Source organism: Drosophila yakuba, chromosome 3R, assembly GCF_016746365.2.
Source record: "Drosophila yakuba strain Tai18E2 chromosome 3R, Prin_Dyak_Tai18E2_2.1, whole genome shotgun sequence".
In the NCBI taxonomy this organism is placed as follows: Eukaryota; Metazoa; Arthropoda; class Insecta; order Diptera; family Drosophilidae; genus Drosophila; species Drosophila yakuba.
In genome coordinates this window covers 12982768-12994937 of record NC_052530.2, presented here as the reverse complement: position 1 = coordinate 12994937, position 12170 = coordinate 12982768, and the positions used below count along the sequence as shown (strand labels likewise).

The 12170-nt window shown below is 47.8% G+C and overlaps 2 protein-coding genes across 8 annotated transcripts in view; one reads left to right on the top strand and one right to left on the bottom strand.

Moving 5' to 3' along the window:
* The window catches only part of LOC6536629 (homeobox protein prospero), a 75434-nt gene that overhangs the window by 42534 nt on the left and 20730 nt on the right, over positions 1–12170 (bottom strand). The gene's annotated exons all lie outside the window — the stretch shown is intronic.
* Positions 7282–12102, top strand: LOC6536627 (MAP/microtubule affinity-regulating kinase 4). Of its 2 annotated transcripts, none has more exons than XM_002097163.4 (2): positions 7282–7428; positions 9444–12102. In XM_002097163.4, exon 2 carries the CDS (start codon positions 9967–9969, stop codon positions 12094–12096), a length of 2130 nt encoding a protein of 709 aa, XP_002097199.1. In that variant the 5' UTR covers positions 7282–7428; positions 9444–9966; the 3' UTR covers positions 12097–12102. The 2 variants fall into 2 exon arrangements, with proteins under 2 accessions (XP_002097199.1, XP_039231895.1); XM_039375961.2 differs by lacking the exon at positions 7282–7428 and adding an exon at positions 8656–8674.

The following is a 12170-nucleotide window of genomic DNA, read 5'->3' as shown; positions in this document are numbered from 1 at the left end:
AACACAGTATAACATAGTCGATCAATTGTGGTAGTCCTGTGCTCCCTGCAAGTGCCTGCCAGCTGGCAACTAGCAGCGAAGGCGATATCCAGAAGGAGACCTCTGCCCTTCACTCACCTCTCCGCTTCTTACCCCATCCTAGCCACCCGTGGCCGCTTAGGCCGCAATTTGCAACAAAAAGATACCAAAATTAGACAAAGACAGGAGCCTGGGAATGGGAAGGATTCTGGAACCGAGACGGGTTGCCCTACTCCGAGGAACTCAACGCGAACACACACACCACACACACACACACGGGGCAAATAAGGAAAGCCAACGACGACGACGACGGAGTCGTCAAAAGAATGCAGTTAAGCACACAATTGACATTTGAAACGTCAACTTGGGAAACCACTCGTGCTGAAGAAGTTGCATAAAAAAGTGCCTCCGTTAGGGGTTTCCTCTGCACCGTCCTCGCTCGCTCCTTCTGCCCCTCCGCCATCCTTTTGCCTTCCAGTTGGATAAAAGGAAGTGGGGGCCAAGAATCCGGGGACCGACTTCTTGCAAACAGGAGACTGCAGTTTATTTGCTCGGCAAATAAATTTCCATGCAATGCGGAAAGTGCACAGGTTGAGCGGCCAACGGGGCGTATGGGTTATCTTTCTTGCCGTGCTCTCCATTCTAAGATAATCAACAAACGGCGGCTGATGCTGAAGACTAACGATGTGCGCATATCTGATTGCAGTTTACTGTTGCATGCATCATTAAAATGTGTCTGCAGCGGCAGCGGCAACGGCCCACCGCCATTTCCCCCATTCCCCCCTTTCGGCCCTGCAGCTGCGTTTTTGCTGCATTTTCTTTTTATCCTACTTTGCTCAAGGTGGAGGGCCGTCTATTTGCATAGGGTGGCGCTGCTGCTGGCGCAAAAGTCACAGATTGAAAGACGTGCCCGCACTCCTTTTGAGGCTTTTGAGCGTGTCGCTGAACTGTCGCCAAACTGCCGGATACTTTCAGCCCGATTCCCCACAGTTGATTCGGCCTTAAAGCCCACACCGCAAAAAATAGAAAAAGCCTGATATAATCGTATAAAATTAATTGCCATTTTATTGTCTAAGATTAACTCTACATTCAACTCTCACGCTTTGCCAAAGAATTTACGTGCTTCTTAAATAGGTCACAAATATGCCGAAAAATAAATGTATAAAACGCCTTAAATATTTTTCCTGTGCAGCTACGTATGGAGTCTATTACCCGGCCAGTGAGCTGGCTGTTGCCTATTAAGTAACCCGTGGAGACCACTTTGCTGCCAACTGCATCCACTCGCATCCATGCAGATATTTCATTAAGAGCCATGGCAAACCCGTGAAGAAATAACTTTTGCAACATTTTCCAGCGCCCCCGAAATAAAAAAAAAAAAATATATATATATATATGTGTATAAAAACCTGGAAAAACTGAGGAGGCCTACAGAACGAGTGCTGTAAGGGTTTTTCCGAACCCCACTCACCTTACGGAGCAAAGTTTTTCAACTGCGCCAACTACCTCAGAAAATCGCACATACAGATACACACGCACACAAACACGAACACACATATCGCGCTATGCCTGAAAGGAGGTGACTGCATATCCAGCCAGGCAACTCCTCGCGTTTTTCCTTCCATTTCCCAGGATTTTTCCCCCCACCTGAGTACTAACAAAAATTCATCCAGCGGCAGCTAAGAGCGCAAAAATTATGTTGCATACATTACGGCGTGCACACAAAAACAAAAGAAACTGCAGCAGCAACTTTCTGCAGCAGCAATTTTCTTCAGCCCTCCGCCCACTTGAGCCGCTTTTCCCACTGCAATTCCCTGCTACTTCTGAGTAAATTAACTGCATTTCTTCACAGCCTGCCACACGGCCGTTTCGCCGCATATTTGGAGGCGCCACAGCCAGGTGGTCTGAGTGGTGGGGTGGCCAAGGGTGGCCAGGGGTGGCTATGGGAGGCAATGGGCGGCTAAGGGCGGCTGGGTGGATCCCGAGCCCAAAAGGGTTGCCAGCGAGTTGCAAAACAAGTTTTCCTTGTAGAAATTGTACTTTGCATTCGCATTAATTAATTAAAAATAAAATATATAGAGGGCGAGTTGGAGTTTTCGGTGCTGCTGCTGCTGCTGCCGCTGCTTCTGTTGCTGGGGGGTTTGGAAAAGTCCTCGAAGGGTGGCTCCTTCGTCTGGCAGCCACTGCAGCGGAGTGGAGCACTGCGGCGACGGGCAAGATGGACGGATGCAACGGAAGCGAAGACATGCCAAAGAAGCATGGGCAGCCGGAAGCCCGCCAGCAGAGGGGTATTATATTCTGCCACCCCCCGCGAGGAGAAGGGGGGCGCAAAACTTGATGACTGCAAAACTGGACTTTGAGGGGGCGTGTGCACAAAAGCAGCAGCAGAACAAAGCCAACAAAAACTCGCGAGCAGCAGCAGCAGAATCAAAAAAAAGAAGAAAAAATGAAGCAGGTTGGGGAGAAAATACAAGAGGCGAGGAGCGAAAAGGGGCAGACCGGCGATTTCATTTTGTTTGATTGTTTGATTTCTGCTCCGCGTCGTGACCAACGTCCAGTGCATTTTGGCGCAGTCGGTTGAAGGGTCTCCGGCGTAGCCTCAAGACTTTCAGTGCGCCACGACCTAAACGGAAATCTGGCCAAGGGGCAGGGAACTGGGGAGCGAAGGAGCGCAGGAATGGAGCGGAGTTGATGATGAAAAACGCACTCGAATTAAAAGGTTTTTCTGGAAACGGGGGACCGGACATCAACCTGATGTCGGGGAAGGAGCTGCAGCGCTTTGGGGGGTTGAACTACGAGTGGTTGCAAATGAATCAAATTAAAATATTTATGGGGATAATCTGTCATTTGAACAAGTGAATTTTCGACAAGCCGCCTACTGTTGCAGAGTTGGCGAGGGGTAAATATATTATAGTTAAAGGAATCAATTGCAGTGCAGTTGTAACTTAAAGAACGATGTCAGAATCAAATGTAAGAATCTACTTTTCAATAGGTCAAATAAAAAATGTTACTGCTTTAATAAATCTAGATACTTGTTTAGTAATAATTAGCCAAATTAAGAACCTAATATATATAAAAATAGCAACAACAACCAAAAAGTAGTTGAACTGAAAACCATTTAAAATTAAGTGAACAGATTAAAAAGCATTTATAAACAATTTACAAAAAATGTATACACAATTCAAATTAATTAATAAGCATGAAGAGGGGCGTAAGCAAAGAGTATAGATATTAACCCCGAAATAGGAATGTCCTGGCAAAAACCGGTTGCACTTCCACTGCAGTCTAACTGCAGTTATCCTGCGTATGTAGGGGGGTTGGTGAGGTGGGGTGGGGTCTCCGAAGGACCAGGACGAGACGAGTTCAGCCAGACAGCCAGCATATTGCAATTTCGCAAATCAAACAAAAGGCAGCCGCAGAAAAAAACCCAACGCCGTGGGAGGAGGCGGGAAAGGCGCTCGACCAAAAGGACAATGCACAGGCCGAGGATGGCACCGGATTCAGGACTCAGGATTCAGGACTCATGAGGCAGGACTCAGGAGGCAGGACGCAGGTCGCAGGACTCAGGACACAACTCGGCTAATATGCATTGCACATGCAGCGAGTCTTACGCGGAGCGGGAGAACCACGAGTTTGGGGCCCTTAAACTTTTTTCATGACTCTTGTTTCGGCAGTTTGTTTGCCCAGCAAATGCATCCAATGCAATTTTTCGGGCCGCAATGTAGACGCAAGTCCTTGCTGCAATCAACTTCGCCAGGATAACGAAACGCCAAATGGTGTGAGATATGAGGCAGCAGGCGATGGTTAAGCGGACGCTTCGCAAGTCAATCAGTCCAAAAAAAAAAGAAAGAGAGAGAAAAATGAAACAGCTCGAAAACAAAAAAGTCCCAAGCTGGCTAAAGTCCTTATTATCCTTGCATGTTGCCGGAGAAAAAAATGCAATATCGAATGCATTTGGAGCTGCAGCCACGCCCCCTCTTTGCCCGCCCTCCTATCAACTAAACGCACTGCAGCCGCAAAGAAATTGCGAAAATGAAAACAACAAAAAAGTGGGAAATTGGGAAAAGGGGAAGCTCGCGAGAGCGAGATTTTCAATTAAAAGGAATTGCTGCTCTATGTGGATTTTTGTGCTTATTAGCCTGCCTATCCGTCCTTTACCCCCCGTCCCTGCCCTCCCATTTAGGCCTAAAACCACTCAAAAGCCGTGCACATTTGGTAATCAATTTCTGTTGTTGCTGCCGTTGTTGTTCGGCGGCTGACTGACAATCTTCGCTAATAAGCTGGTCCCCAGGCGCCTCCAACATGGGCCACAACTACACTTGGAAGAACTATCAAGGAACAACTAGCCTAAATATCATATAATTTAAATTTATTAGTAGTTTAAATAAAAATCCTTAAAATACAAAGTTAATTTACCACAATAAACCTGTCTTTACTTTCTCACTCCTCTGCTTGATATAATTACTCGATTTCAAAAGGTTTTTCTCTGTGCACCCACACATGGCACAGATGAGATGATGCACTTGCATTATGCAGATTTCAGATTTCAGATTTCAGTTTTCCGAATTGCTGTGCCGAAATGCATTATACGGATGCCTCTTATTCTGAGCCTGTCCCTGTTATTGCCGCCGCTTTTCAATTAGGCCAATCCAAGGCAAGCAAAGCCATCGCGATTCTGGTAAGAGGCAAAGGATTAGTTCCATCATTATCTATTCCGCATGTGGGCAAAAGCAGAAGTGTTGCATTTGGCGGAGATGGAGGCAAACTGCCGCATGGGCAAAATATTTTTTTTATTGACAATTCTTCGGGTCGCCGTCAGGACAATGGGGGATGCCGAATGCAAATCCTTCAGTCAGCTAATATTGTTTATCCCTAAGCAGTCTTCGCCCCGTTCCCGGGAAGGAACAAAGCCGGGAAAACTATGCAAAAATATAACAAAAAGCATAGAAAGCAGTGGAACTGCGACCAAATCGAAAGGAAAACTCTTTGACAATGGCAGGTAGAGCGTCTGAGGGCAGGGGATGGCGGACTGATGAATGAATAGATGAATGAACGATCTAACTGCCCAGAGTACGGCGATGCAAAGTAAGTGCAAAGGATTTGCCACGACCAAAGGGCTGAAGTGGCCGACAAATGATTGACGAAAACGCCCCGGGAAAACTGTGAGAAAATCAGCCGTTTTCTTCATGAATATCGGGAGATTTTACCCCCTCCTTTGACAGCTGAAAATTGTGATTCTTCGTTTATTGTCCGGGATATATACATATACATATATACAGATATATGCATGCATTTCGGTTTCCCTCATTTGGATGGCCATTGTTTGGTCCTTGATCGGAGGTTGAATTTGACACTTTCCAAGAAGGCATTGTTTGAATGGGTTAATTTGTGTATTTAGCCGAGAGCCAGCTGTTATTGAATATCGACAGTGAAACGCAAAACCCAATTAAAGACCTAAGTCGCCGCACAGATTTTGCGGCACGTTCGTCCTTCGTTTTGCACCTTTCGCGATGCGGCAAGAAGGACGCAAAAATGCAGATCACGGTCCAAGAAGTCATCGCTCCTGCCGTTCCGAAGTCGAAATCGATATGCACCCGCATTTGTCTGTCAAGAAGCTGGCCTTTTCTGGTCCGCAATCTGGAGTCCATAACTCATCGGGGCAATGTGCAAAAGTGGCTGTATCGCATATCCTGTGGCTGCTTTGTTTGCCGAAGATCCTTTTGTCCACATTCGAAGTCAGCTGCAGTTGCAATCTGCTTTTTCCGCATTCAGCACGATCAAATATTGCCGAAGAAAGAGCTCTCCTTATAGATATCGCATCCTGATCAGGTGGCGCGTGTCCTCTGGTGGCCAACTGTGATTTGTCGGTCGGAATAGAAATCGGAATCGCATTATGTTAACCTATTTTTGGGGCGTCAGCTGGTGTGCGTGCCACGTGTATCTGGCAGATACTTTTGCCAAAGGCAGCCGCCATATCGACTGAATGCTGAATTACCCGCTTCCTCATTAACATTTCACTGTGGCCTACTTGTCTTGGCTTCTTTGCTTCATCCAAATGCAAATTCCCTCACCAAAATTCCTAAAACACCTTCAATTTCGAATCTCAAAGCTAAGAGAATATTGTTAGTTTCCAACTGCCAAGCCAAGAGAAGCACTGAAACAAACATTTCTTTAAAATAAATTAACCTCTTTAATTTATTAAAAAAGAAATTCAAGTTTCTACAAATGAAAGTACTTGAATATGGCGATGAATTAAAAGTTCTCATTTTCTTGCACTCAGACGATATGCACGCTGAATGGAAATGTTCTTGAAGTTAGGGTTAATTTTTGTTCCAAGTGAATGGCCAAAAGCTTTTTAATTAAGCCCTGCCTTCAAGGAGGGGACTACGAATCGGGAATCGAGGAGAAATCAGAGAAAACTGTTATTATAATCATCGTCTACGTCTACAATCGGACCAACACCCACCCATCCACCCCTTCTTGTCGCCTACTTTGTCATTATAATTTTTCCTTTCAGCCGGCCAAAGCGATGCCAAATGAAAGAAATTTTTGCGGGCCAAAAGAAATGCATTTTATTATTATTATTATTTGTTGTGGTGACTTTTTAATCATTCCCTACCAAAACAGACCGCTCCAACGGATTGGTTTGAGATGGAGACGGGGGCACAGGGGGTTGGGGCTGTTGTTCAAGAAGCACTGGAACCACTGGCCGATTCTTATTGGTGCACCAATACCACTCGGACAGCACAGACAGATATGGCCATCGGCTACTCCCACACCGATGACACGATGACGACCCAGCTGTTGACGACGAATGGGGAAGTCTCGATGGCACACATACATACACACACGGGGCAACACAAACAATCATCGACAGCACCACCACAAGAAAACCCATACCAATGAAGAAACTCAAACGAAGACGAAGACGAATACCACGACAAAGGCCAAATTCGCCGCAAAGACGAACAATGACGAAGGAGGACGGACGAAGGCACCCGAAGTGCCGCCTCCCCTTCGCAGCCGTGACGTCACACCTCAAGAAAGGCTCAAGGAAACGACCTTCAGAGCAGCCCGCAGCGAATGAGTGGGAATGAGAAGCGAGCGATGGAAGAGCAGGTAATGGAGGAAGAGCAGTGAGCGAGTTAGAGCATAAGAAGAGCATAAGAAGAGCGCAAGAAGACGCTCTTCGCTCTTGGCTCTTCGCTCTCCGCTCAGCAACCCGTCTCAGACGTTCAAGACCTGTCTTCAGATATTCCGCTCAATGCGTTTCAGTACTACGGCGCGCCTTGTATCTGAAAGTTCGCTCTCGCTCAACGATACGGATACGCAGCGTGCGGACACTTGTGTGGACTGGATTAGCGCTAATTCGTTTTTGATTGCCGCCAGGGGGGATCGCCAATGGACCGATGCGTAAGTAAAGAGTGTAATTAAGCAAGCACGCGGTGGTCACTGTGAGTTTTCTGAGTTTCGCATCCATGGCACCAGATAAGCCAGATTGTATCCGTATCCCTTGGGTACCGAAATGCCTTATCTTGCGTCTGTTGTATGTGTCTTTAAGGGGGGCGTTCTTTGGTTCTCGATACAAGAGGCGTTTTATTAAGGTCAGCTAATGGACCAACTGTATGTATCTGTATCTGTATCTGATCGCTTTGTGCAAAGTAAGTGTGTTAACGAATGAGTGCCAGACAGAATGAGGCGCCTGAAGATCCCCAAAGTCGCCGATGACTCAGTGCTGGCGCGGATAAAAATCGGTTAAGGAAAAAACAAAGAAGAACGGCCAGAGAACCAGAATCAAAATAGAAGAAACCAGAAGGGAGGAGCGGAGAGGCATTCGGAAAAAACAAGCCAAAGATCCCATGGGCAGGCAGAAAAACAAAGGCGAAAAAGGGGGAAACGAGATGGGAGACGGAGACCCGCACATGTTGACATGTGTTGGTATCTTGGGAAAATCAAAAGGGAGAGAGAGGGGGAGGGGACTGGTGTGGGGCGGGAAAAGTGGGGGTATCCCTAGGTGGGGTGCATTGAACTTGGCGGCAAAAGGGGAGAGATCACTGGCCCACGAAGAGATCACAGATCAGCAGTTCCCAGAATTAAAACCAAGCCAAGCCAAGTAGTACTTGTTGTTACTCTTGTTGTTATGGCAAATTTCCACAGATCTGTGCTGTTGTTATTGCGAAAAAGAGAAAAGAAGATGATAGGGGGAAGCAAAACAAGAAGAGCAGGCAAAAATAATAACTACAAAGACCCAAAAGTAGCAGCTGCAATTCCGAAATTTCAACATTTCACAGAAACTCAAAAACACACACATATGCATAAGCCGTAAGTGAGAGAGAGAGAAAGAGGGAGAGAGATACAAGCAAAGGAGCTGAAAAAGGAAGCGAAGAGCCGGAGGAAAAGGAGACGAGACACAAAAGGCAAAGCAGGGATGACGAGAAAAGGTTACGAGCAGAACAAGTCAGCAGGATCAAGGACACGCAGGCACCAAAACACACACACAAACACACGCACGCACAAAGAAGCAGGCAGAGAAAACCTGAAATCGTTACACAAACGCAAAGCAAAAGAGAGAACTGCAAGCGAACGAGCGGGCCAAAAGAAAAGGCAGATTAAGGACCCGTTCCTTTGTAGTACTTCACTTTTTACAATACATCCATAGGTAGGTAAAACCCATTAGGGTAGTTTCCTCATAGGTAATCGCGTGCGCGTGTGTGAGTGTAGCTAGGGATCGGCAGGACATGCAAAAAACATAATTGAAAGAACAGAGAGCCGAAGAAAATACTTTTTGTCACAAAGGGAAATATTAGTTTTTCAGGTCGATTGAAAATCTGTTGTTAGGGGAGAGAGCAATCACTTAGTGCACAGTGGTGCAAGGCCTATAAAAATAGTTTTATAGATCCTCAATATATTACAAATTCAAAGCATAAAATATATACAAATATTTAATTTTTCTGTGTCTCTTGTATTCTATGTGATAGGAGCAGAAATGAGACTGGTGACTGTAATGTAATAATATTCACATGTTTCTTTGAACTTTCTAAGCGATTAGAGAAATACTAAAAATGTATATAGTCTCGCATATAACAATATTCGTTTGAATAATAATTTAGTCATAATTCTGATGGCTTTCCCTTTCACAAAATTATTTTAAGTACTGGAACACTGCTGAACATGAAGTAATTGTGTTAAGATTGCAAAAATAAATTGTTTATTCAAATTCTGACTAAACATTTTGGGAATAGTTATGAAAACAAAATTTTACTGAAAAAAAGTTTGTAATACGGGATTATATGTAAATTTTGTTATTAGCTTCATTCATTAGACACGGAATTATCCCAATACAGAGTTTCTATAATAAGCAACCATGAAATTCTCGATTCCGATTACTCGCAACATCTAATCGAATCATTCTTCTCTCCATTCAACAGAAGGCAGCTGCTACGCCTCTCCTCTGACCAAGGAAACCGAATACCACCAGCTGGGATATATCCTCGCCAGTCGCAAACAAGAACAACAGGGGCACACGATCGCAGCGAAGGATCACAAAGGACTCGTGCCATATGAAGCACGGGGTTGTTGATAGCGCCTCCTGAAAGAACTACCGACTCATGCGGTCGTGCGTCGAGACAAAGTGATCCTGCCGCAAGGAGCAGGACGAGTCGCTTATCAGCCATGCATGGGTATTGGGGTGGCTGAGGGTTGCAAACACGCGTTCTTATCTTAAAGCTCAGGCTGTCGGGAGGGTGACGAAATAGAACAGATGTGCAAACAACGGCCCCGATGACTGATGACTGACGAAACCCAGCAATTACAGCTTGAGGGGAGGCGATAGTTTCCATCCAACGACGCGTGCTCGGCACACTTGGAGATCCACTGAATAGGAGGAGCAACTTTCGCCTGGGCAATCAGAATCGGCCTCAGACTAGGAGCTCCTAAATTTCTAGTATTATAATGTCCGTGGACAACAGCTTGGGTATTCTAGACTTCTCTGCGGGTAAGGAGAGTGAGAAAACAGCAATGACAGCGGCAAACATATACAAAACGTCGGATAAGGAGAACGATCCGGAATCCCATCTTACGGGTACTATTGTCACCACTGGCGCCACTGCCCAGCCAGCCACGCCCACTACCGCAAATGCCACCGCCCTGCCAGCCACGCCTACTCTGGCAACGGGCCAGGATCTGGGCGACGGTGCCTGTAGTAGTAAAGGCACGGATGTCAAGTTTCAGTCGTACGGCAATGGCAATGGCGTGTACAAGATCATCAAGACACTCGGTAAGGGAAACTTTGCCAAGGTCAAGCTGGCAATCCATGTGCCCACCGGTCGCGAAGTGGCCATCAAGGTGATCGATAAGACGCAACTCAATACGAGTGCTCGGCAGAAGCTGTACCGCGAGGTGAAGATCATGAAACTGCTGAACCATCCGAATATCGTGCGCCTCTTCCAAGTCATCGAGTCGGAAAGGACACTGTACCTGGTGATGGAGTACGCGAGTCGTGGCGAGCTATTCGACCACCTGGTCAAGAACGGAAGGATGCGGGAGCGGGATGCCAGAGTGATCTTCCGGCAGTTGGTATCCGCCATTCAGTACTGCCACAGCAAGTTTGTGGTTCATCGCGATCTGAAGGCGGAGAACCTGTTGCTGGACCAGCACATGAACATTAAAATCGCGGACTTCGGTTTCGGCAACACGTTCGATCCCAACGCCCAGCTGGAAACGTTCTGCGGAAGTCCACCATATGCTGCCCCAGAACTTTTCATGGGCCGGAAGTACGCCGGACCGGAGGTGGATGCCTGGTCACTGGGAGTGGTGCTGTACACCCTAGTCAGTGGCTCGCTGCCTTTTGATGGCGGCACCTTGAAGGAGTTGCGGGAAAGAGTGCTGCGGGGCAAATACCGTGTGCCCTACTACATCTCCATGGACTGCGAGAACCTGATGAGGAAGTTCCTGGTCCTGAATCCCGCCAAGCGCACTTCGCTTTCGGCTGTGATGTCGGATAAGTGGATAAATCTGGGCCACGATGAAACCGACCGATTGCGCGCGTTTCGCGAGAAGCCCATGGAGCTGCAGGATGCCGCCCGGTTCGATCTACTGGTGAGCATGGGTCACAAGCGTCGGGATGTGGAGCAGTCGGTGAAGGGGCAACTGTTCGACGACATCTACTGCACATACATGCTCCTGGGCGTGGCCAAGCCGCGCTCCTCGAGCCGCAGTGCGAAACCGGAGGCTATACCAACAGTGGACTTGACTACTCCATCTGTCAGTAGCCCGCTTCCTAATATCACCACGCCCACTGTTACCATAGCTCATGTCACGCTTGCGCTGGACAAGAATCCGCCCATCCACTCCTCCTCCGCCTCGAGTAGACCCATCGCTCCGCGTTTGGCAAATGCCCCCAATACGCCCACTTCGACGCCGCCAACAGGACCGCCTGCCAAGCCCACACGCCGCACTCCAGCCAGGACACCAGCCCGCAAGGCCACCAACCATTCGAGCGGCCAAGGACGTCCGGAGCCCTCGAGTCTGCCGCACACGCCACAGTCAAAGAGGGCCAGTGCCAACATGGATGTGAAGCCCACGCTACTGAGTGCCCAGCGACAGTTGGCCCAGACACAAAAGCTGGCCAATACTCCTCCGCGCTTCCAATACCCCGCTGCTCAAACTCCAAATCAAGCGCAGGGATCCTCCAGACGACCCACGACCCTGTACGAGAAAGCGGAACCTGCGGTCACTCCACTTGTGGTGCCCAAGTCGCCGGCCATCGGCGGTCGACTGCTAGAACGGATTCCTGGAGCGGGAGCCGTGGAAAAGACCTCCGACAAACCCTTCACCCGACACAATGTTGCGCGGGCAACTTTCCATTTCGGCCAGGCTCGTAATGGCAAACGGGGCGGTGGATCAGGAAGTGGCGCCGGCGGGGAGGAGGACAGCTACCAGACGCCGCCCTTATCCGCGGACGACACCAAGCCCGCCTCTCGGGTAGGTTTCTTCTCCAAGCTGACCGCACGCTTCGGCCGAAGGGTTATTCACTTGAACGAAAAGGATGTCACCGAGCAGCGCAAGAATCTCACCAAATAGCCAGATGTCCGGTGGCTTGGGGCATCTCACGGTGATACGAAGATTAAGTGATACATAATGATACAAGTGATACA

What these genes read in the sequence shown, in the direction of transcription:
- LOC6536627 (XM_002097163.4), top strand. Translation starts at nt 9,967, where the DNA reads ATGTCCGTGGACAACAGCTTGGGTATTCTAGACTTCTCTGCGGGTAAG.